Here is a 21,610-nt window from a genome sequence, read left to right as displayed (position 1 = left end):
TTTGTCATTTTGCACATGCTACCCAACTTTTTAAGTTTGTGCACATCGTAACCTTAAAATTTGATTTTCAAGCACAACATGACCTTTTTATCGTTCTTAAAATTTTCAATTCAGCATAAATCATAGACGACAAATCGGAATTGACTAAATTTTTTTTCAAATTGATTAACTCTTCGAGATTTATAGATTGATAAAACGAAAAAGGTCATTCAGAAATTAAAGATACAATATATGGTTGATTAGAGATTTTCGTTAAAAAAAACCCTATAAAATGTCAACCGGACAATTTTTTCCTCGAATCGTTGAGATTATGACGGGATAATCATTTTAGGAAAAAAATTTGGCCGATTCTGAATTCATGTCTAGGAATTATGTGCAATTGAGTTTTTTTTTTTATAACGACAAAAAAAAGCATGTTGTGCATGAAAATTAAACATGGAGGGTATCATGTATACAAACTTAAGAAGTTGGATACCACGTACAAAATGGTAAAATTCGAGGGTACCACGTGGAAACTATTTATTATACATAACTATTTTTCTGGTGTTGACCGGGAGTATCCCAAACCGACAGCTGGGGGCCTGAGGCAATTTCCTTCGGGGTATTGAAGGTAGACCTGTACTCGGGTCGGGCTGGCCATGGGGCGGGCCAGGCTCTTCTGGTCAAACCCGGGCCAGGCCAGGGGGAAGGGACGGGCTTGGCCGGGTTGAGTCCTGAGATGTGTTTGACCCGGGCCAGGACCTGAGGCGGGCTAAGGGCGGGCCGGGCTGGAATTTCAGAACCCGGCCCAGGCCAAGGTTAACGACGGGCTAAGGCCGGGCCGGGTCAGACCAAGTTGCATAAAATAACGGGCCAAGGCGGGCCGGGTACGTGTCGGGCCGGGTCAGCCCGTACTAATGGCTAACTCTAATTGAAGGCAATTTAATGGGTTGATTCAACCAAGTTTGACTTTTTTTCATTCGTAAGAGTTAGGAATTGAACCACTTGTTTAAGACATGGAAGCTATTACCACTCACACCAGTCAACTTTTGATTATTCTACATAACTATATGGGTTGATATTTAACACGTGTTAAGCTTAAGACGGATAATGCCGTCAAGACCGGCGGATGTTGTAACTTACTATCCCTATCTTCAACTTATTTAAAACTTGAACAGTATCTTCCTTTTCCTCTTTTGTTCATCGATCTCTTCAATACATCTCCAAAAAAAAAACCCTGCTTTCATTCATTCAACTTCAATTGCTCTTAAACCCTAATTTAATTTCACCTTTTATCACTTCTCAATTCTTCTTCAATCACAACTCAACTTCTTTCACATTCTTTTATTCATTTATTTTCCTTTGTTTCCTTCCTAAATTATTACAAGTATTTATATTTTTACTAATTTATTTTCACTTCTTCAAATTTACCGCCCTTTTTCCGCAACTATGGAGTGTTAATTAACTTTGTGAAGTAAAAAATTTCATCTTTTGGGTGAATTTGAAATTCTTATTAGTGATTTCAAATCGATGTAATTTAGGTCTAGGTTTTGATTATTGATGAATTGAATACAAGGGATTTGTGTTTGAAAGTCGTTGATAAGTTACGAGGTTATCGATTACAGTAAAAAGGCGATGAATAGCGTATTTAGTGAACAAATTTTGGCTGATAAGCTAGCCAAGCTCAATGGCACTCAACAGTGCATTGAAAGTATCCTTTTTTACTTATCTTTATTACTTTTCTGTTTATTTTGTTTATTAATATGATTTATTTGCTGTAGATATTGCCATGATTTAGTTATCTAGCTTGTTTGTTGGAGGTTTCGTTTAATTACAGGCGGTTTTACGCAAGTATTTGTGTTGCTTTATCGTGGTTTTACATTGTAAAACCATCCACGCAAGAGTTACTGTTATGAGATGGTGCCAAGTTACTAGGGCAGACGGATTTTTGTTTTTGATCTTTTTTACTTTAGTTAGTTTGATTGTTAAGAAGGTGTGTATGCTTGGTTTGTTATGTTAATTACATTAGGGGTGATTCGATTGTCCGTAACTCCGTATGCTGTTTATTGTTGCCTAAGCAATGTTAATGTCCGACTTACCAATGAGTTTCAGCATAGCTGTTGAAAGACTGGTGTGGTTAAATGTTTAGATAGCTGCTTATCGGTATAAATTTGTGGACTTTTTATTTATAAGAGTATGATTTTTTATGTTTGTTGATTGATGGAATTCGTCACTTATCATTAGAGGACTTTTTTGCACATTTCATACAAGTCTGCAACTATAGGAACACATTGTTATCGTAGTGCAGAACCTAAATCAGATCATGACACAATTGTGCTTCAGTACTTTCATTTGATTTATGGACGAATCTTGGAGAAATTTCCTGGGTACTATTTTAGCCATGCCTTACCTTCTGTGTCGTGAAGAAGGTGGCATGAAGGAAAGATACTGAATATGGTGTAGTAATATACGTGAGACAGTTACTGAAACACATCAAAGAAGTTATTTTTAATAATCAATATCTTGGCAAACGTCATGGTAAGAATGCCATTGGACAAAAGGGATGGCGGTATTTAAAAGCTTTTGTTGGCTCTCAACGAGTCACCGCCTTGTTGTGAACATTTGCCTGATATTTAAAATTTAATCATAGTGGAATTCAGAGATGAAACATTTGCCTGATGAAATTAAATTTTAATAATGCACCAGATATGGTAGCAAATATCAGTTATGTTCATGGTAACATTCGTGAAATACAGTATAATAATACAGTATGGGGACGTTGTAGATGTACGTATCGAATCGCAGCCCATACGGCTGTAGTTTTAAAATGATGTGTTTCCTTTTGTGGTTCGTCAGGGTCGCTGCAGATATTGTTCTATGCTTAAGTTTGTGAATGGCTGCATTTTGCGGACACACCACGTGCTGTTTATTTAGGCGATTCTGTCACAGGCATTATTTATACCGCTAAATCTACCTATGCCATCGAAGTAATCTACTACATCAACTGTATACGCTCTTGGAATATGATTGGATGTGTGAGCATGTCAAAGCTCTGCCTGTCTGAAAAATTATTCTGTTTTTGCACTTTCACAGTAGGCCTAATAACCCAAGTTTAGATGAAACTTGTCATGCTTGCTGGTAGCTTGAGTTGGACAAAATAAAAGTAAACGAGACATCTTAGGAACGGTGAAAGATTATATGCAGTACAATGACTACTGCCTATTATATATGTGTGACTTCACGATGAAATTTTCCTTGATTCTTTACATAGCATTGTCACATTGGTGTATATTTCATCGGAGCAAGGCAGAGGTTGTTGTAGCAACATGGAGCAAACAGTTCCACAGCTCATCAATGGTCCAGAAAGTCCCCCTTTTATATCTTGCCAATGATATTCTGCAGAACAGCAAACGTAAAGGGAATGAGTTTGTCACTGAGTTCTGGAAGGTTCTTCCTGCGGCTCTCAAGGACGTCAATAGCAGGGATGATGAGCAGGGAAAGAAGGTTATCTCCAGATTGGTATGTGTCCTTTTGGCATGTTTTTTCAAAAGGTTTATAAGCAGGATTGACTCTACGTTGGATCAGTGTTCTCTTTTTTTTTTTCTATTTTAGGTTTATGCAACTATTATGACTCTGATGTAGTATACTTACCATTTATGTCCCGTAGGTTAATGCTTGTTTGTTTCTTCCGGTTTGCTTGCTTATGTAATTAAAATGATAGATACATCCGCATTCTCATACTCTTATATACGGAGTACTGTTTATCAAGCATCTCACGGGGTTTTGAAATTAATATATATGCCTTTGTAGGTGAAAATATGGGATGAAAGAAAAGTGTTTGGATCAAAATCCCATAATGTGAAGGATATAATGCTCGCAGATGAACCTCCTCCCCCCCTTGAGTTTGGTAAGAAACGATCACGGAGCGTCAAGATTGTGAGAAGGGATTCACGTTCCATAAGGACGGTAAGACACTTTCTTCTTTAGTTTGTCAAAATTCTTGTACACTCTTTAGGCATCTCCTTGTTTTGAAAGACAGTAAGTGACAAGTCTTCGTCATTGACTTGTATTCAGTTTCCCTTAACTCAATCGGGCCTTTTGCTTCTGTGTCTCATCCTTTAAATTGGGAGCTGACTGTTTAGGTTCTTTGATGAACGCCTATTCCTTTTAAGTAGTCTTGCACATCTTTTCAATTCTTTTTGGCAATTGATGCAGAAATTATCTATTGGAGGTCCAGAAGAAAAAATCGTGTCGGCTTTCCATTTAATTCTTAATGAACGTCCCACCGAAGAATCAGAAATGAACAGGTGCAAGTCTGCAGTTAATCGTGTGAGGAAGATGGATCATGACGTTGAAATTGCATGTGCTCAAGGTAAAGTGCTTTATAGCTTATATTACCACCACATTGTCCTCAAATAACACAGAAGATCAAAATTTCATGACATGAATGACAGATGTGATCCATCTGATTCAGCAGTGTGCATGTGGTGCATTTTCTTGAGCCTTGAAAAGAATATCTTATATCATTATTTCCTTTTCAGTGAAGAATCCAAAACGCAAAATTCTTGCCAAAGAATTGGAAACGGAAGAAAATATTTTGAAAGAGTGTATCGAGAAGCTTAAGTCGGTTGAAACTAATAGAGTGGCACTTGTTGCACAGTTACGAGAAGCACTTCAAGAACAGGTATTAGACTGAAAATAAAGCACTTCTACTATTTAAAGCTTCAGACAGTTTCGGGATGAGGAACACCTTGGTTTGTAGCTTTGTTCTCTTAGTTTTCAAGTGATGCTGGTTAAATGTTTGCAAATTTGTAATAAATGTTTACAAAGAGTAGAAGACCGTTCCTTTAGTCTTGGTTTATTTGTTGGTCTGACACAGAAACTGTTTTCTGTACGTACAGGAATCAGAATTGGAGAATATCCGTACGCAAGTGCAGGTATTATTCTGGGCACTTGAAGATATGACAATGTTTCTTTGGCTTCATTAAAGGTTTTGTAGTCTTATTGGTTTTGGTAATTACAAAAGAACGTTAAGATTGCCTGTGTCTCTGCTATTCGCTATTGAGAAAGGCAATATATTACTGGAAACAGATGTGTGACGCCTGATTTGTATATTTGACTCTCTCCAATCACGAGGCTTTGAATTGTTATCTATTATCTTGTGTAAGCTGTCGGGAATCTGAAGAAAAAGATCCCATTGTAGCTGAACCTACACCTTCCCCCTAGCCACTTTGCTATGTTCTCTGGAATTTTATTCTCGTCATTGTTTATCATCATTACCTACCTAATCTAGAAAGAGGCTTCCTCTCCAAGCTGGGTATGGGGTTAGACATGCACAATCTTTCTCATAGAGAGATTGTTTTCAAGTGATCCGTGATATTGAAAAAACGGGGACGACCATCTGCTGCCCAACCAAATATCTTAATCACATGACCAATTTTTTTTTGTTTTAGAAGCATGGCTGCAAGAAAAAGTTTGGTTCAAACATATTACTTCTGCCAAGCTTCCAGTGTTTGGCGAAAAAATGCTACGTGTCTGCATCAGGATTTAGATTGGAACTTAAATCAAGCAGTTGTCTTGTTACTACTTATTAAGAGACTACGGATTCTGAATTCTTTTATTGAAGAGCTGAACTTTAGCAAATTTCTCTGTAATATAATCACATTAATAGTTGCAACTTAAAACATTATGGGTACTGTTAATTAGGATTCTGACACAAGTTTCTGCTACTAACATTTTTTATTTTTGTGTTCAGGTGGCGCAAGCACGAGCTGATGAGGCTAATAACATGAGAAAATTGCTTAATGATGATAATTATGTTGCTCCAACACCTAGTGCAGGAAAATCGAACAAAACGGCTGCCGATATTGCAGCTGAGGTGGCAGACAAACTCGCAGCTTCGAGCTCTTCTCAGCTGATCATGTCTTCCGTCCTGTCAACATTTGCAGCCCAAGAACTTTCAAAGACAGGTTCTGGCGCAAATTCAAAGTCGGAGCAGCCCACATCAGTTTCAGACCCGAATGGTCAAGCATCAGCAATTCCCGCTACCAGTCCCGCTGTTCCCCATCAATATCAGCCAATGTTGGTAAATCCACCCTCCATTCAGAGCGCAAGCCCAAGTCCAGGCCCAGGCCAAGGTCCAGGTCCAAGTGCTCAGTATCAAATACCCCAACACCAAAATTCCCAGCAATACTCTGTTTATGGGTATGGAAACCTTCCTCCGGTCCCACCACCACCGGTTCACATGATGGGCCCTATGATGCCTATGGGTCAAGGTCAAATGCAAATGAACCAGCCACAATTAATGCCTATGGGTATGGCGCAACAACCGATGACGTTAATGCAGCAGCCGCCACCAATTCCACCAAGTTTCCGTCCGCTTCAGCCTCCGGGCATGGGTTATTATACACATTCTCAGTAGCTGGAGTGGTAAGTCTCCTCAAACTAGCATGTATTCTCATTTCTAGGTGTTCCTGCCCAAATCTTGTTGAAAATTTCCTGACTAGAGTAGGGGTACCGAAGATCATTGATGTTGTTATACATTACTAGTAGAATAGGATAGAATTAGAATAATAGTAGAGCCGTTAAACAGTCTGTAGGATTCCAACCCGGCAGATATCATGTTGCTAACCCTGGACTGTTGTAATCTTATGAATTCTGCCTTGTATTCCTAGATTTTTGTAGGACCGACCATAAAGGCTGACAAATTTAGCCTTCCCTTGCGACTTTCGACATTGTATTCTGTAGGATTTATACTTCAGACCTCTAGTTAAACTACAAAATCTCGCTGCAGCATTTCAGGAACTCATGGTTAATATTTTGAAGTTCTGGCAGTCATTTTCTTATACGCGCCCCAGGGTTTAAAAACTCGCCCGATACGTCTCGTATCGGCCGAGAAGTATCGGTCTCGATGGTTGCCGAGTCACGATACGCCGAGATTTATCGGCCATTTATAAAAGGGGGAAAAATCGGCCGAGTTAAGCGAGTTGACTCGGGTATCGCCCAACTCGTTGCGATACGACCGATATGATCAACCGAGATTTTCTAATACTCACCTTGAAAACTGATTTTGAGTACGGATGAAGGAGATGAAAGGGATGAAGTTGTGGAGACTTGGAAGAAGATGAAAGATGGGGATTAAGGACATGTTAGGGAATCAACAACTCTTGTTTTTTTCCTTTTGATTAATAATTAATGTGATGAATGATGAGTTGGAATTGTATAAAGTAAAATAAAGGTGAGAGGAAATGTTTTTGGTAGATTTATGGTGACTGGTGAGAGTAATGGAGACGTGGAAGTTGTAGGTTTTGTTGTGTTGTGGGTGTCAAGTGTGCCACTTGTCAGTTTATGAGTGGAGTGATCAATGGGTGGGTCGGTAAAGTAACTTTTTTCAGTCTATTGTTTGGTTTATTCACTCCCATATTCATATGGAGCCATTAAAACGCCTACATACAGATACAACTTCAAAAAAAAGCTATTTTAATCACTATTTTTTTAATTATAGTAATTTAAAATGTTGTTTGTGAGATATTTAGTCATAATATAACATCAGAAATATAATGGATATTAAATATAACCAAAAAAACTTGTAAAACAAAAATCGACCGCGACGAGCGATTCATGATCCGCGTCAAGCGATTCAGACCGATTCCGCGACACCGCGACCGCGATCGCGACCGATACCGAGATTTAAAACCCTGACGCGCCCTTCAAAAGAACGTCCTTGTTATATCGATTAATCCACAATCAAAGGCGCTATTCGACAGAAAATTTATTGGAGAGCAGCTAATTTTTTCAGATTGTTCCCCAAGGTTTGTCCATTCAACTCATTATAAATTTATACGTATCTTACAAAGTTGATGAATCAGCTTACCTATTTCCCCTTGTATTCCTCCATGGTAACCGAGTACATTTTTTCAGTTCGTAACTGCTGCATTAATTAACTATTAAACGAAATCCTTCCTTTCGCAATTGAAATGTTTCTCAAATTGGGGAAATTTGGCTCATTCGTCTTCCCCTCCTATTTTCCTTTTATTTACTTCTCCAATCATATGGCAAATGTGTCGCCTCAAAATCACACATTTCTGTAACTATACCTGTATACAGGCTTGTTTCAGATTATAATATAAGATCGAGTTTGGATCTTATCCATTTTTCTAGAGGTCCCAAGTTTTGTCCCGGAAGTAGGCTGGAACGATCTAATAGTCATAACTCATAACTTCAAGCAACAAATGATGAGACAAAAGTATGGTATCGGAGGATTATATATTAAAGGTAGTGGCGGCCGGTTCCCACTCTACCAAAAAAACCTTGCAGTTACATAAAAATCTGTACTTGATCAAATACACTTTCTCACAAAAGGCAACATAATTTCCATTGACAAACTTAATTACACGAGTTGATCAAGATTTGAGAAGCGCATACCCACGCAAAACGATCCCTTTCCCCTTTCTTACAACTCAAGTACTCGATACGACTACAATTACACATATTTACAGCATACATACATACATACATACAAGAAAGGGGTTAAATACTCAGCAAGTCAACTACGCAGAAAAGAACCCATCAAGAGCAGCTCGACTCAATTGACTAGTAGGCTCTACACCTTGAAAATGCACCCTTGTTTCGTTAATCCACTTGACTTTCACTCCATAAAGCGGGCTCGATATCGTCGAGCCCGTTTCTGGAGGTACGTCATCAGCTACCTTCTTCTTTGACATCTTGATCCTCCTCTCATATTCTTCAGCAACTAACATTAAAATATCTGCCATTTTCTCACTTGGTTTTAAAACTTTTGTTATGTTTATTTGTGTCAATGTGTGAAGAATTAAGTAATTTTAGAATGAATATTTATAGTGAAACATAATGTTATGTCACCGACATCATGTGTTGGCATGTGTCACATTGTTTGTAATGTGAAATTTGTGGATTAGGTTTGGCCTACTGAAATGTCAACAATTCAATGTTCGGTGGCACTAAGTATTTTTATTTTATTATAATTGGTCTTCCTTGTGACGGGTTATCATTTGTGACGGATATTTTGTGAGATAAAATGGTAACAAAATGGGTTAGTGGAGAAAAGGGACCACATGAATAGTGTTGCAGAGAGAGAAAAAGTGGGTACTTTGTGAGGTAAAATGGTATCCGTCTTCAGCTTGTGACGGATATGTCATGTCTTCAATGAGAATTTGTGATTTTATTATGGGTTGATTGATTCTTTAGTTAGGTGGTTTTAGACAGTAGTTTTGGACAACACCACATTATTAGTATTCTGTTTCTAGTAACCTTTTTTAAGACAGTAATATCGGTCTTAAACTTAAAACGGATCAAGTACATACTACTTGTATATATAAAAAGTATATAGGACAAAATAATCTATTCATCCTATATACACAAGTGGTATTATACTTGATCCGTCTTAAATTTAAGTTAGATAATGTCATCTTAAATAAGAATTTGCGATTATTATTTTATTAGTACTTTTTTATGACCGAAAGGGAATATTCTATGGGACTTTGGGGGCATAACACATGCCTTGGTTTTCAATTTGGTTGTTTTGTCGTGCAAGGCATGACTATAGTATCTAGACTGTGAGGATCGTTATCCATTTGGATAATGCCTTCTCACGTTGATTTAATGTTACAGAGGCGTTAGTTAGGCTGAGTTGATTTAATGTTACCATCTTGAAACACTTGACACCCGAGAATAAAAGGATTACGCATCCTTTGGATTATTTTTAGTTATAGAAAGCAAATTTGAATATATCTGTATTGATTTGTACGCAGCTCACAGTAAGGTGCATGGTTTACAAATGTTCCCCATGTTTAGTTGCCTTTTTTTTTAATGCCTAATTTTTAATCTCCAATACAGAACACCGTCTAACTCTAAAACATGAACTCAGCCAAAACCATGATTTCCTTACATACAAGAGCAACCTCCTTGCAGGCCGTCTTGCTTCAGACAAATCATTTTGGTCTGAAATAATAAGATGAGATTTTGTAACCATTTTATGGCTAAACATGACCACTATTGAAAAACAAGTTACCATAAGGCGTAAGCTATAACACTAGCTGTACCATTGTGATTACATTTAACCATAAAATGGTCACATATGCGCGTCTGAAACTTTGGACGAAAAATGTCCGTCTAAAACAAGAATTTGCGACATTTTACCCAAACATCCTTCCATAACTTCGTTAATTAACTAACTACTCATATTTTACTTAGTGAGGGTGTGTACAAGTTTTAAAGGATATTTTCAAACCGTTTTACTGAACATCTCAATTGAATGATTATAGGCTTATAGCCAACGCATCTACAGTACATTTGTAAAATAAACGACGTGATCATAAAATAAACAATCCTACTAAATAATAGATACTCCCAATATACTCACATGAATTTTTACTCCCAACATATTAAAATATGAACATTTTGAGTTCAAAAGAGGCGCAAGTTTAGCATTACAAAGGACAAGATGGCAAACCAACCAATAAACAACCTGAAGAGGCGCAAGTTCAGTATTACGGAGGACATGGTGCCATGATGGTGAATCACGGCCTACTATAGACTCTCAGTCTCAACCACCATGCCGACCAGGTGACCACCTACAGAGATGGTGAAACAACCAAAAACACCCTGATGATGTAACATGCAAGGAAATGCTATAATAGAGGCTTATGAGAAAAAGGAACATACATCGGATGTACTACATCCAACTTTTTTATTTTTTGAGCATATATGTATTTTTTTTTGAGCTTATTGCCTCAAACTTTATTTGTTTTTGAGCATATGTATATTTCTTTGAGTATATTAAAGTTTATAAGTTAGATTTTAATATTTTTTCCGTCAAAACTCAAATTTAACTAAACTAATATATGTAATATTTTTGAGTTTTATTGTACTTCCTCCCATCCAGACCAAAGGTTACAGTTGCTTTTTGGCACTATTCATGGTCGTAGGGAATCTTTGATATTATTCTTAATCTATAAGACAAAATATAGTCATGTGAGATCTTGTTTGATTTATCATCATGAATGCTATAAGAATATCAAATTTTTATAATTTTTAATAATGTGTAACTAAAGATATGCACGTTACAAAACGTGTCTCGACAAGTGTGATAAAGCAACTGTAACCTTTGGTCTGGATGGGAGGAAGTAATTTTTTAGAGCTTAATTTTTAAGTGAATAAACTCAGAAACTTTATAGTAAAACTCAAAAACTTTAAAATAAAACTCAAAAACTTGATTAGAATACTCAAAAACTATAGAATTGGAGGTAATACATCAGATGTATAATCCTCTTACTGGAGGCTTATTGATTCAAGCATGAGTTATCAAGACACACGTTGCTGTCTCATGGCAACTCATCATCAGTTCACGGCTTTGTAAAACTTCTTTGCATTAGCATTATAACACTTCATCAGGTTACGGGCTGTACAATAACGTATCTAATGAAAACTATAATTGACCGCTGAATTCCCATAGAGATAGACTTGACTGTACAATCATAGATATATGTAAAGCTTCAACACCTGGAAGAGTATTGATGGGAAGACGAGATTTAACAAGATATCACTGTCACGATTACTACCTGATGCAACTCTGAAATCAGGGTTACAGAAGACCAAGAGTGTTAAGCTGCTCTACATGCTCTGCTGGGAGAGGCGGGGGAGTCCAACCAGAACCCGTCATCTTATCACCAACATCCTCGACCACATATTCCTGGAAATGCATAACAGCGGTTTCATTACAAGGACTGAATATTAAAACTTAGTACTACATTTTATCAGTTGGTCTTCTGTGACACGACCTTATAGTGTGAGACTAAGTGATCACCCAGAAGATATGGCGGAAAAGAATTATACTGAAACTTCTTTAAAATACATTTATCATTTTCATATACAGTACTACATATTAAACAACACAAAATCTCATTATAGACAGCACATATCCGTCTATAACTAAAGACGTCTATAACTAAAGACGGGTCAAATATCCGTCTATAGCAAGACTAGCTGATTAAACAAATGTTTAAAGAAGTAAAATGAAAAATACAAAATTTAAGATTTGAATGACTTCCAAACTAAAGTTGGACCAAATAAAATTCAAAGAATTGGACCAAATAATCTCTAGGAGCACAAGATCACAAGGTGACGTGTAAGTGTGTAACTGCATGAGATAATAATTAATCTGATTCATCAGGTAACAAGGGAGAACAGAAAACAATATTACTGAAATTCAGATCCAACACACGACCACTTCTTATGTATTAGAGCGCACAGTGACTGGGATGACAGATTTAATGTGATTCTACATTGCACTATATACTCCGTATTATTTATCCACAACAATGGGGGTGCAATGCAGTCTCCAGCATAACCCTGAAACCGACACTGGTAATATAGCTGAGGTGTAATAAAAGAAACTGTAGTCGAATGCTGATATATAAAGTTCATGTCCATGACAACATTATCCCAATGCCTCAATGGCTGCCTATATCGGGGTAGGGGGTTGGATATACACAACTTTATTACTTTGAGTGAAAACACAAGAAATTGTGTTCAAATGACCAACGATAGAATTGTGGAAAGAGGAGCAAGCATAACTCTACATTGGCAAAAGAAGCTGCAAATGTCACTTTTTCGGGTAAAACCCTCGACTCCTCGAGTGGTGGTACGCATGAAGTGCTTTCAAAATTTATTGTTGTCGAAATTGTCCTTGTGGTGACTCTTACACACACACACACACAAACAAACAAATAAAAATAAAGCAAAAAAAAAACACTGGAAAAAGTAGGATGGATCTTTCACCTTGGCTAGAATACGCTTTGCAAGAATGTGGTAATGTCGTTGCCAAATACGTTGACCAACCATCGTAGCCACAAGTACACTATAGAATATGCCTATCACTGCAAATAAAATCACTACAACCAAAGCCACTATAAAAACCAATGGTAGACCACTTTCCCCAGAATCTCTAAAACAGCTCCCACAGTCACAGCTCCCACAGTCACAGCTCCCACAGTCACCAGCTGCATCGGTACCACCTTCACAGCATCCTTCTCCACAGCACTCACATTGACCACCTGGAAAGGCACCACCATTGCTCCACAAATAATAATTGCCTGGGAAATAGATATTTGCACCTGCTCTACATGGACAAACAATAACAATAGCAGGACCTTGAGAATTCATTTCGATACAATAAATAGTAGAGAAGAGAAGAGGAAGGGGCAGCATCGCTTCACAAACAATAAGTTCCCGTGAAATGCCTATTTGCACATGCTCTACATGAACAAACAGTAACATTAGCAGAAGCACCTCGAGGCTTCATTTGGATACAATAATAGGAGAGAAGAGAAAGGGATCAAGGACAGGGAAAGGGAGTGTAGTGAAAGAGGGTATGGAGTGTTAGTGCTTCCTTCCATATCTTTCCTATGTAAGATGGATTTTAATTTGCATTGTTGGAAAGAAAAATAGATCCTTCCATTGCTCTCCAACCCAATTTACTAACCAAATAGGAGAACATAAATATGAAAGGGCGATTTCAAACTCTTCCTAAAGTGTCTTTTAAGCTCGACTAAAACCCTGATCATAGGGCTCAACTATTTGGCGATAGTGATAATATAAAACATGCAAGAACATTCAGGTAATACCTTGGGTAGCAGCAACAAAGACAAACTTCATTACAAGGTTGTGTCAGATCATTCTGCACACTTGTGTCGAAACAAGTTATGAAGCAACCAGAGAGCCCAAGCAAAGCGAAAAATAGAAGTGCACCTAAAGTCACCAAAAATTAAAACATAAGCACGTCAATTTATTCCGCAAACTAAGAATTTAATAGGTAGGCAACTAGTATAAAGAGGGGAGGGATACTTTTCTCACTTAAATAAGAAATGGAGGAAAAGGCTCAATATTCATTGGTTCTAGACTTACCTCGCTACTTGTAAGAGCCCTTGAGGCATTGGGGTAATGTTTATGTTCATGAAAATATAAGAAATCGAGTTACTAAAATAGTAAGATTGCATGGTTAAAACATACTATTGCATGGTTAAAACGTCTTCACTAAATTGAACACAGCTACCATTGTTTACACACACTCATTTTCTGAAAATATGAAACCAAATTCCTCCCTAAAAGTGCTACTACTATCTATATACGAATAAACTAAAACTTTAACACTCTACAAACATAGTAGCAAATAAACTAAAACTCTACAATGGATAAGAGAGCTTACCACACAGATAGTAGAAGCTCATAATGTTTTTGAAAATCCAATAATGTTGTAGCCAAAATTCTCGATAGCCATCACCCACATACACTAGATATGCCAGTGAGATAATGACCTAGACAAGGCATGAATTATAAAACAATGAAATTGAGAGAAAGAGAGAGAGAGAGAGAAGATGAGGAAGAGCAATAAGCAAGAAGAACATACAAGCTGTACAATTAGAAATATGAATATGATGTCCCTCGTCACAAAAAACCGAAATTTCAATGTACGCCATTTTTTGTCAGGGAGAGCATGAACTGTCAAATAATAGGGAGCCTCGCAAGTCATGCAGTGGGCAAATGCAAATCCTTCCTGAAAAAAGCAAAGATACAGATAAAGGAACATTTTTGCTACTATAAAAAAAGAGGTAGCATGCCACCAGTCTCAGACACATTCCTAGTTCTAAATAACTGCACGGTACAGATTTACAAATGAGAAAAGATTATTAATCCCATCTCCTCTCACCACAGATCTGAAAGCTCAATAAACCAAGCCACATATATTGATATACATCTGGCAGGAAAAAAAATCCGAAGTATTTCAAAAGGAATCAGTCATGCACTTCAAGTCAGTCTGTACAAAGCTGAAGCAAGTAATCCACCTCTATGGTTTCCAACTGTCAAAGTGTCAATCTCCGTTGACACCAATGCTTCCCTTAGTTTGGGATATCATGAGGTCCACATTGCAAAGTTTAAGAAGCACACTAGCCTCGTGAGTCGTAAGGGAAAACCTATCTTTATTAAGGTTATGAATTTCTCATTCTTCAAATTGGTGTATAGTTACTGCTGGTGGCGGAGCCAGGATTTGGAGTCAGCAGGAACAAACAAGTAATAATATTGGGTAACCTCAAAAAAAAATTGAAAATTTTAACTAAAGATTTTGAAATTTTCCTACGCTCCACCACTGGTGCTTGCTGCAGCATGTTGCAGTTGAAGCAGTTTTTTTGTTATATAGATACCTAGATGAAGTATGTAGTAGATAAAAAAACATCATCATCGTTTTTCACTATCACCATTAGTGGCAATAAGTATTACTTCCTCCGTCCCACGAAAATCAATCACTTTTGAGCGAGGCTCATACTTGTGGAAATAAGGGAAAGTATTTACAATGCCCCTTTATATACTTGATATAAATGTGTACATAATCAGCTTTAAATAGAGCTAAGTGAATAGACTAGAGAGCTAGTTTATGGCTTTATGCAGATGATAGAACTAGAAGTGTTTCAATAAGTTTCTTTCTTTCTTTATTTCCATTTTCGGATTTCTTTCCTTCCATTTCAAGTGGAGCGAACTATTAATTGTTCTTTGATTTCAGATCACAATTTCTTATGATGAATCTTGTTATCCACTCAAATTGTTTAGGGACGAATGTGTTGTTGTTGCTGTTCATGTTACTTCAATTGTCGCTAACTCGCTATATCTATACATTAATCTTGTTATCCGACTCACTATGGACTAAAGTGTCGTTTAGTCTCAAAAGTCATCGTTGTTGTATGAATCTTTCAAGCTATTCTAACCCCAAACTAATTACCGAGATTAAAAGGGTGCAATACTACTAGACGATGGCTCTTCCTAGCTAACCCCAAGCAACTTTCGAGACAAAAACATTGTTGTAGAACTTCTACAGTTACACGTTTACAAAAATAGAAAACACCAAACACACAACGCTACTCAAACTTGTATCTACACAAAATCACCTGCAACAATTATTCATAGACGACTTTCCAGTTCTTTCCCTAGAAACATGTTACTCCAACTCTTCTTATTCCCTCCCAAACCTGTGTTCAACAGTCGACACTTAAACACTTCATTTAAAGCCAGAATATGCATATTTTTGGGAAAACTAGCCGTGTCGGAAATTTCTAAACGAGTCCGAGTAACATAACCTATAAATAATTATAACTCAATTTAAAAAAAGAATCAAAAATACCTTGACAGAACGCCAATGATCCAAACACTCTCTATGCACAAATTTAGATGATCCTTTACATTTACACGGCGCAATAAAATCTGTACCTGCAATCAACAATCGATAAATTCTTAAACCTAGAATTCAAGAAGCAAAATTCGAGAACGAAGAAAAAAAGTCGATACCGTCGGATTCGAGACAAATACGACACTGTATATAAGAGGAAGAAGCTTCAAGGTCAATGAGATTAGGTTTGATCATAGGAGATGGCGGAATTAATGGCGTTGTATTACTGAAGTCCGCCATTGATGATAATACAAGTTTTTAGAATTTGTGTATTTCTTTTTTTTTTTTACTACGAATTTCGCCAAACTCAAAGTCAGTCGTCTCAGACGACTCGTCTGTAGACTATGTACTACGAGCCTACGAATACTAGTCAATCGCGCCACCACATCTACTACTTTTGCGGTTAATATTGAAATAAAGGGATATTTTATGGTGTAATTTCGAGTTTTTTGGTTTTTTATATTGTACTTTTTTTTTTTAATGACGAGGGGTTTAATCCCCCGGCACATGTAATACCCTGCAAATCACGTGTGCCAGGTAAGACATCTCTTAAGATGACCGGTAATCGCAGCACTCCCATATAGGTAGTGGAACCCGTGACCTCTCAATTCGTTGCCAATTTGCAATGTTTTGAGGCACTCTCGCGCCCCACTACACTCTTACATTTTTTATATTCTACATTATGCCCATAAACTTCTCAGTTATTTCTCTATCATGACTTTCTTTAACTCTCCGTTAACTTTATCACTATCAAACAACCGTAATCATTAACAATTGAAATGCACAATTAGTAAACATGTGAGACCATCTATATTCATGAAGACTCAACACCAACTTACCATTAAACCAAGACATATTAGGACAACCACCTAATTAATAACTCCAAAATTAAACTACATGAGACGGCATACGACAACAACCCATGTTAGACGCCATGTAGAAACTTAGGACAAACAAACTCGATGTAACCACAACCAAACCAAACAACCCTCAGAGCGTATAACGAACTGCCTCTGACTAATGGAGCGTATAACGAACTGCCTCCAACCACTAGAGCGTATAACGAACTGCCCCTAGCAACAAACACAGTGTATAGAATGAACGCCGTTAGAGCGTATAACGAACTGCCTCTAACCACTAGAGCGTATAACAAACTGCCTCTAGATATGGAGCGTATAACGAACTGCCTCCATAATCGGTATGGACCGTATAACGAACTGCATCCATTGTGGACCGTAAAACGAACTGCATCCACACTATGTGTAGCGTATAACCACTACCTACATGGCTACATGCCTAAGACCTGGCCAGACCTCTCGGTGAAACACATAGCGTATAACGAACTGCCTCTGCTACACCGAACGACACTCGGGGAACAGAGCGTATAACGAACTGCCTCTGCTACCCCCCGACCATAGACCATAAGAATCCCCGAAGGGTAGTGTTTGTTCATTCCGATAGTATATAACTGATACTATCGTCATCTATACAACCAACAAATAACAAGTACACAGTATAACCGACAGCACCAACAATGCATGAACAAACATCACGACTCGACTCTTAGAATAGTGTAACTGACTATACCACTTATCATATGAATAGAGTAACCAAAGACATAAGCTAATATAATGTTATACTATAACTGGATATAACTCTACATATGAAGCAATTACTAATGATCAATGTTATAGTAACCTTAACCATAACATGAACTTTAGATGTGATGCTATACTAACCTCGACTATAACTTCCACAAATACCCTTGAAGTTATAGTAACCTCAACCATAACCTTGACACGAAACTCGAAGTTATACTAGCGTCAACCATAACCTTGAGCCATAATCCCAGGGTTACATTAGTCTCAGCTATAACCTTGACTCGCACTTCAATGTTATATTAGGTTCAGCTATAACCTTGAATTCATATTTCCAAGGTTATAACTCAAACAGCCATAACTTTGAGTAACAACCCAAAGTTGTACTAACTTCAGCTATAACACTTGAATCATCATCAAGGTTATACTAGCTTTAGCTATAACTTTGAAGAGCACTCTTGGCCACCTATCATGTCGCTATTAGGGTTTATTCGTAAACCCTAATTACGCTCATGACACCCATAATAAACACATAAACAACATATGCCATGTAATTAATGCATAAAAACGTATACAACCATGCGAAACATATTTAATCATGATAACAAATAATCAAACATGTACCAATCATGTAAAACAATCATTAAATCATATTAATTACATTAATTGGCATAAACACAATTAAAAGAGAAATAACTAGTTACCTTTTTAGCAATTAATAAAAACCTCCATAAAGAAAACGACCAACAAAGCCTTGTCTCAACACGTGTCAACATCCCACAAATCAACTTAAGGAATATTCGAATCCAAATTCGTGAAAGCACCAAAAAAATACTCTTTTTCTTCTTTACCCATTAAAATAAGAGACCATAAAGGTAGGTCTAAAGGTCTATACAAATAATTCCCATAAAATTATTTGGAGAATAATATGTTGTAAATATAAGAGTAAGGATTATGAAAATATAATTTGTGTATGAGTTTGAGAGAAGGAAAGAAATTCAACAATGGAGTCAATGAGAGAAAAGAAGAACAAAAGACAGAAAGAGAGGAGGAGAGGCGTGTGTAAGAAATTGCACGCACCAAATAAAAGAGTTGACCTAGTTGCTTGCTAGGTTAAATTCTATTTATAAGGGAATTAACTAATGGGCTTTGAGTCCATTAGTTCATATAATGAATTATCTGATTAGAAAACGGATTAGACCACATTAAAACGTAAGAAGAGCTTATTATAGAAAAGTAATTATTAAATTAAAATAGTCAAATCTTGCCCGGACATTTTAACCCTTCTAAACGTAGATTAAAACGAGAAATAATAAAATATAGAACGAAGACGATAAATATAATATTTCCAAAATACATTATTAAATTGCGAAATAATCAATTTAATAAAATACTTTTATTATAAAATACGGGGTGTTACAATCCACCCCCTAAAAAGAAGTTCCGTCCTCGAAAATTGAATTTCAAAGATAAGAACAAAAGACGGTAAGAATTACAAGTGATCATCAACCAAAGGTCATCTCGGAATCCTAAGCGATGCTCACTCTGATCCATATCAACGCTCAAACATAGAGAGATATCTTAAATCCTCAATGTTATTATCAACTTCCCATACTCTACAACCTCAAAGTCATATCGCATACTCCAACCATCGCAACCCAAAATAATTATTAAGCCAACATCTAGTCCTTATATTTCAAACACTCATCCAACTACCATTAACCATCATTAAACAACATATACGACCTCTCAAAAACTGTATGAACTTATTACTATTACTCCAAATCAACATAACCTTTAACAAATACTCCAATTCTAATTTACCATTCACCACAAGATATGACTTTAACTAAAGCCTCAAACAGATAAATCTCAAAACAAAGAACCATCCTTCAAATGAGAAAACTCTTTCACTCACGAGCACCATTACAATCACTCCTACTCTAATATCCTCAAAGTGAGTAGTACTTACTACCATTCACAACTCTTAAGCTCAAAAGACTTTAATAAATCTCGATGATTCTCGATATACATCTGGTATCCAAAGTCATCAAACTCAAACATCAAACTCTACTAAACTGTCAAAATCTTATTCAACCTCAAACTCATGGCAACATCATCAGTCACACTCGCGAGACTTAATTATTTCCTTTGAACATTCATGATCACGACATTCCTAAGCACCCAAGGAACCATGCAACTTTACTTGAGCTAGTACCTATTGTACCACAACACACTTGTCATCAATAACGCATTTCCATCAAAGTATAAAAATATCACCATACAACTCTCATCACTTGTGCTCATAAAATCACCAAACTTATAACCTCAATTTCTAATCTCAGTATAAGACCTTTAATATCCTTCTCCAAAACTCTATATGTTATCCCAATTCACACTCGCATATAACCATGTTACTAAGTTCTCAACCTCAAATAACCAAACATCAAACTCAAGGTTTCTAACATCGCTCGTAAAAGGATCCAAGCGTCCACTACGAGATGATCACAAGTAGCTCTAAAGAGATTCCAAACGTTTTCAAGTTACCATGAAAGAATAAATAACTTGCAAACTAAAACAAAACATTTTCGTGCAATACCACAAGACAAAAGAACACATTCTTTTCGGAAGTAAAAGCTTAGAGAGAAACCAATGTGAAAAGGGTAATTACAAAAGTCAGAGAAGAAGAAAACCGGAGTTGAAATAAAGAACAAATAGAGAGCAACGATAGATGAAACAACAGAGGACAAAGATAAAAGAAACCTTTGGCCCGAAGGCTCTAATAGAATAGATGTGGTTAACACGTGCAAGGATTACAAGAATAGACGACTCAAAAACAATTCTATTTTCTCGAAGACACGACACCTTAAAACAAGATAAACAAAGCACGATAACCAGAGTCTTACAATTCTCGTACAATCATCACTTAAGGTAACAACGTCTCGTAGCATCCTTTCATCATATCTCCATAATACCTCAGAATCAACAAATCTATGTATAATTGCCTTTTATACGATCATTACATTCCTCATATTATCAACTCTCGAGATCATAAACTCTCACAACCATCAACTCTCAAGTTCGTCCACTATCAAGAACTCCATCTAATCAAACTTAATGAATCAATCCATAGCAAACTCTATATCCTCAAAAGATGGACACCACAATTCATTGAAATCATCGTCAACATGGCCGTTCACTAAGTCAACGCTAGAACACTTTAACATTAACATCTCACAAGTCCATAAATTATAGTTTTCCTCTCTCTCAATCAATCCTTTAAAAGGTACGATCAGTAAATAACTCCTCAAATATGTTATTCCAGTTAAAGACAAGCATAGTCTCCAAAATTCCCAACGTGCTCAATCTAAACTCCACAATAACATTCAATTCATTTCCATCATCCTACTCTCGATCCTTAAATTCACTTAACACAAAACAAAAACCAACAATTCTAACCATTAAGAGCATAAGCCACAATCATACATCTTATGGCACAAATCATCACCCTCTATCATCAATAAGGTTTTCCTCAAATACGTAAAAGAACTTAACACCTATAATCCCAAAGGAAACGTCGTCAAAACAACCTATATTCCCAAGGTAAACTTCCTCGTTGCCAAACTCATAATAATAAATGCTCATTTATTTCATACTTGAACATCCAATAACAACCAGCAATCCTAATTTGTTGCCTCAAGACACCACAAGGAAATCAACCTTGAAATCACCTCAAACGAGGACAACACCACCAAAAGATCCAAAAGGATGAAAGTACGAT

At 36.8% G+C, this 21,610-nt stretch overlaps 2 protein-coding genes across 4 annotated transcripts; one reads left to right on the top strand and one right to left on the bottom strand.

Moving 5' to 3' along the window:
- The first annotated feature begins 1,129 nt into the window (after window positions 1–1,129).
- LOC141643448 (uncharacterized) lies at window positions 1,130–6,704 on the top strand. Of its 3 annotated transcripts, none has more exons than XM_074452616.1 (7): window positions 1,130–1,690; window positions 3,251–3,498; window positions 3,790–3,945; window positions 4,195–4,351; window positions 4,521–4,663; window positions 4,881–4,916; window positions 5,735–6,704. In XM_074452616.1, exons 1-7 carry the CDS (start codon window positions 1,615–1,617, stop codon window positions 6,398–6,400), a joined length of 1,482 nt encoding a protein of 493 aa, XP_074308717.1. In that variant the 5' UTR covers window positions 1,130–1,614; the 3' UTR covers window positions 6,401–6,704. The 3 variants fall into 3 exon arrangements, with proteins under 3 accessions (XP_074308717.1, XP_074308719.1, XP_074308718.1); XM_074452618.1 differs by having other exon boundaries at window positions 1,141–1,972; window positions 2,058–3,498; XM_074452617.1 differs by having other exon boundaries at window positions 1,145–1,951; window positions 2,058–3,498.
- Window positions 6,705–11,367: 4,663 nt separating this feature from the next.
- Window positions 11,368–16,584, bottom strand: LOC141643447 (uncharacterized). Its single transcript, XM_074452615.1, has 7 exons — window positions 16,351–16,584; window positions 16,187–16,272; window positions 14,423–14,569; window positions 14,222–14,330; window positions 13,641–13,764; window positions 12,796–13,135; window positions 11,368–11,707 (listed from the first exon to the last, which is right to left on the bottom strand). The coding sequence occupies exons 1-7, from the start codon at window positions 16,469–16,471 to the stop codon at window positions 11,600–11,602; spliced, it is 1,035 nt and encodes a 344-aa protein (XP_074308716.1). The 5' UTR covers window positions 16,472–16,584; the 3' UTR covers window positions 11,368–11,599.
- Between the last annotated feature and the right edge of the window lie 5,026 nt (window positions 16,585–21,610).

Source organism: Silene latifolia, chromosome 2 (assembly GCF_048544455.1).
Source record: "Silene latifolia isolate original U9 population chromosome 2, ASM4854445v1, whole genome shotgun sequence".
Taxonomy (NCBI): domain Eukaryota; kingdom Viridiplantae; phylum Streptophyta; class Magnoliopsida; order Caryophyllales; family Caryophyllaceae; genus Silene; species Silene latifolia.
The sequence above is the reverse complement of the archived record's forward strand: the minus strand, read 5'-3'. Positions and strand labels throughout refer to the sequence as shown.

Bases quoted from the DNA above. Each gene is read 5' to 3' on its own strand.
- LOC141643447 (XM_074452615.1), bottom strand. From the start codon at position 16,471: ATGGCGGACTTCAGTAATACAACGCCATTAATTCCGCCATCTCCTATG. The intron at 16,273-16,350 runs GTATCGACTTTT...TGTTGATTGCAG, and splicing joins TATTTGTCTCGAATCCGACG to GTACAGATTTTATTGCGCCG. The intron at 11,708-12,795 runs GTGAAAGATCCA...ATGCATTTCCAG, and splicing joins CAAAGCGTATTCTAGCCAAG to GAATATGTGGTCGAGGATGT.
- LOC141643448 (XM_074452616.1), top strand. From the start codon at position 1,615: ATGAATAGCGTATTTAGTGAACAAATTTTGGCTGATAAGCTAGCCAAG. The intron at 4,352-4,520 runs GTAAAGTGCTTT...TTTCCTTTTCAG, and splicing joins TGAAATTGCATGTGCTCAAG to TGAAGAATCCAAAACGCAAA. The intron at 4,664-4,880 runs GTATTAGACTGA...CTGTACGTACAG, and splicing joins GAGAAGCACTTCAAGAACAG to GAATCAGAATTGGAGAATAT.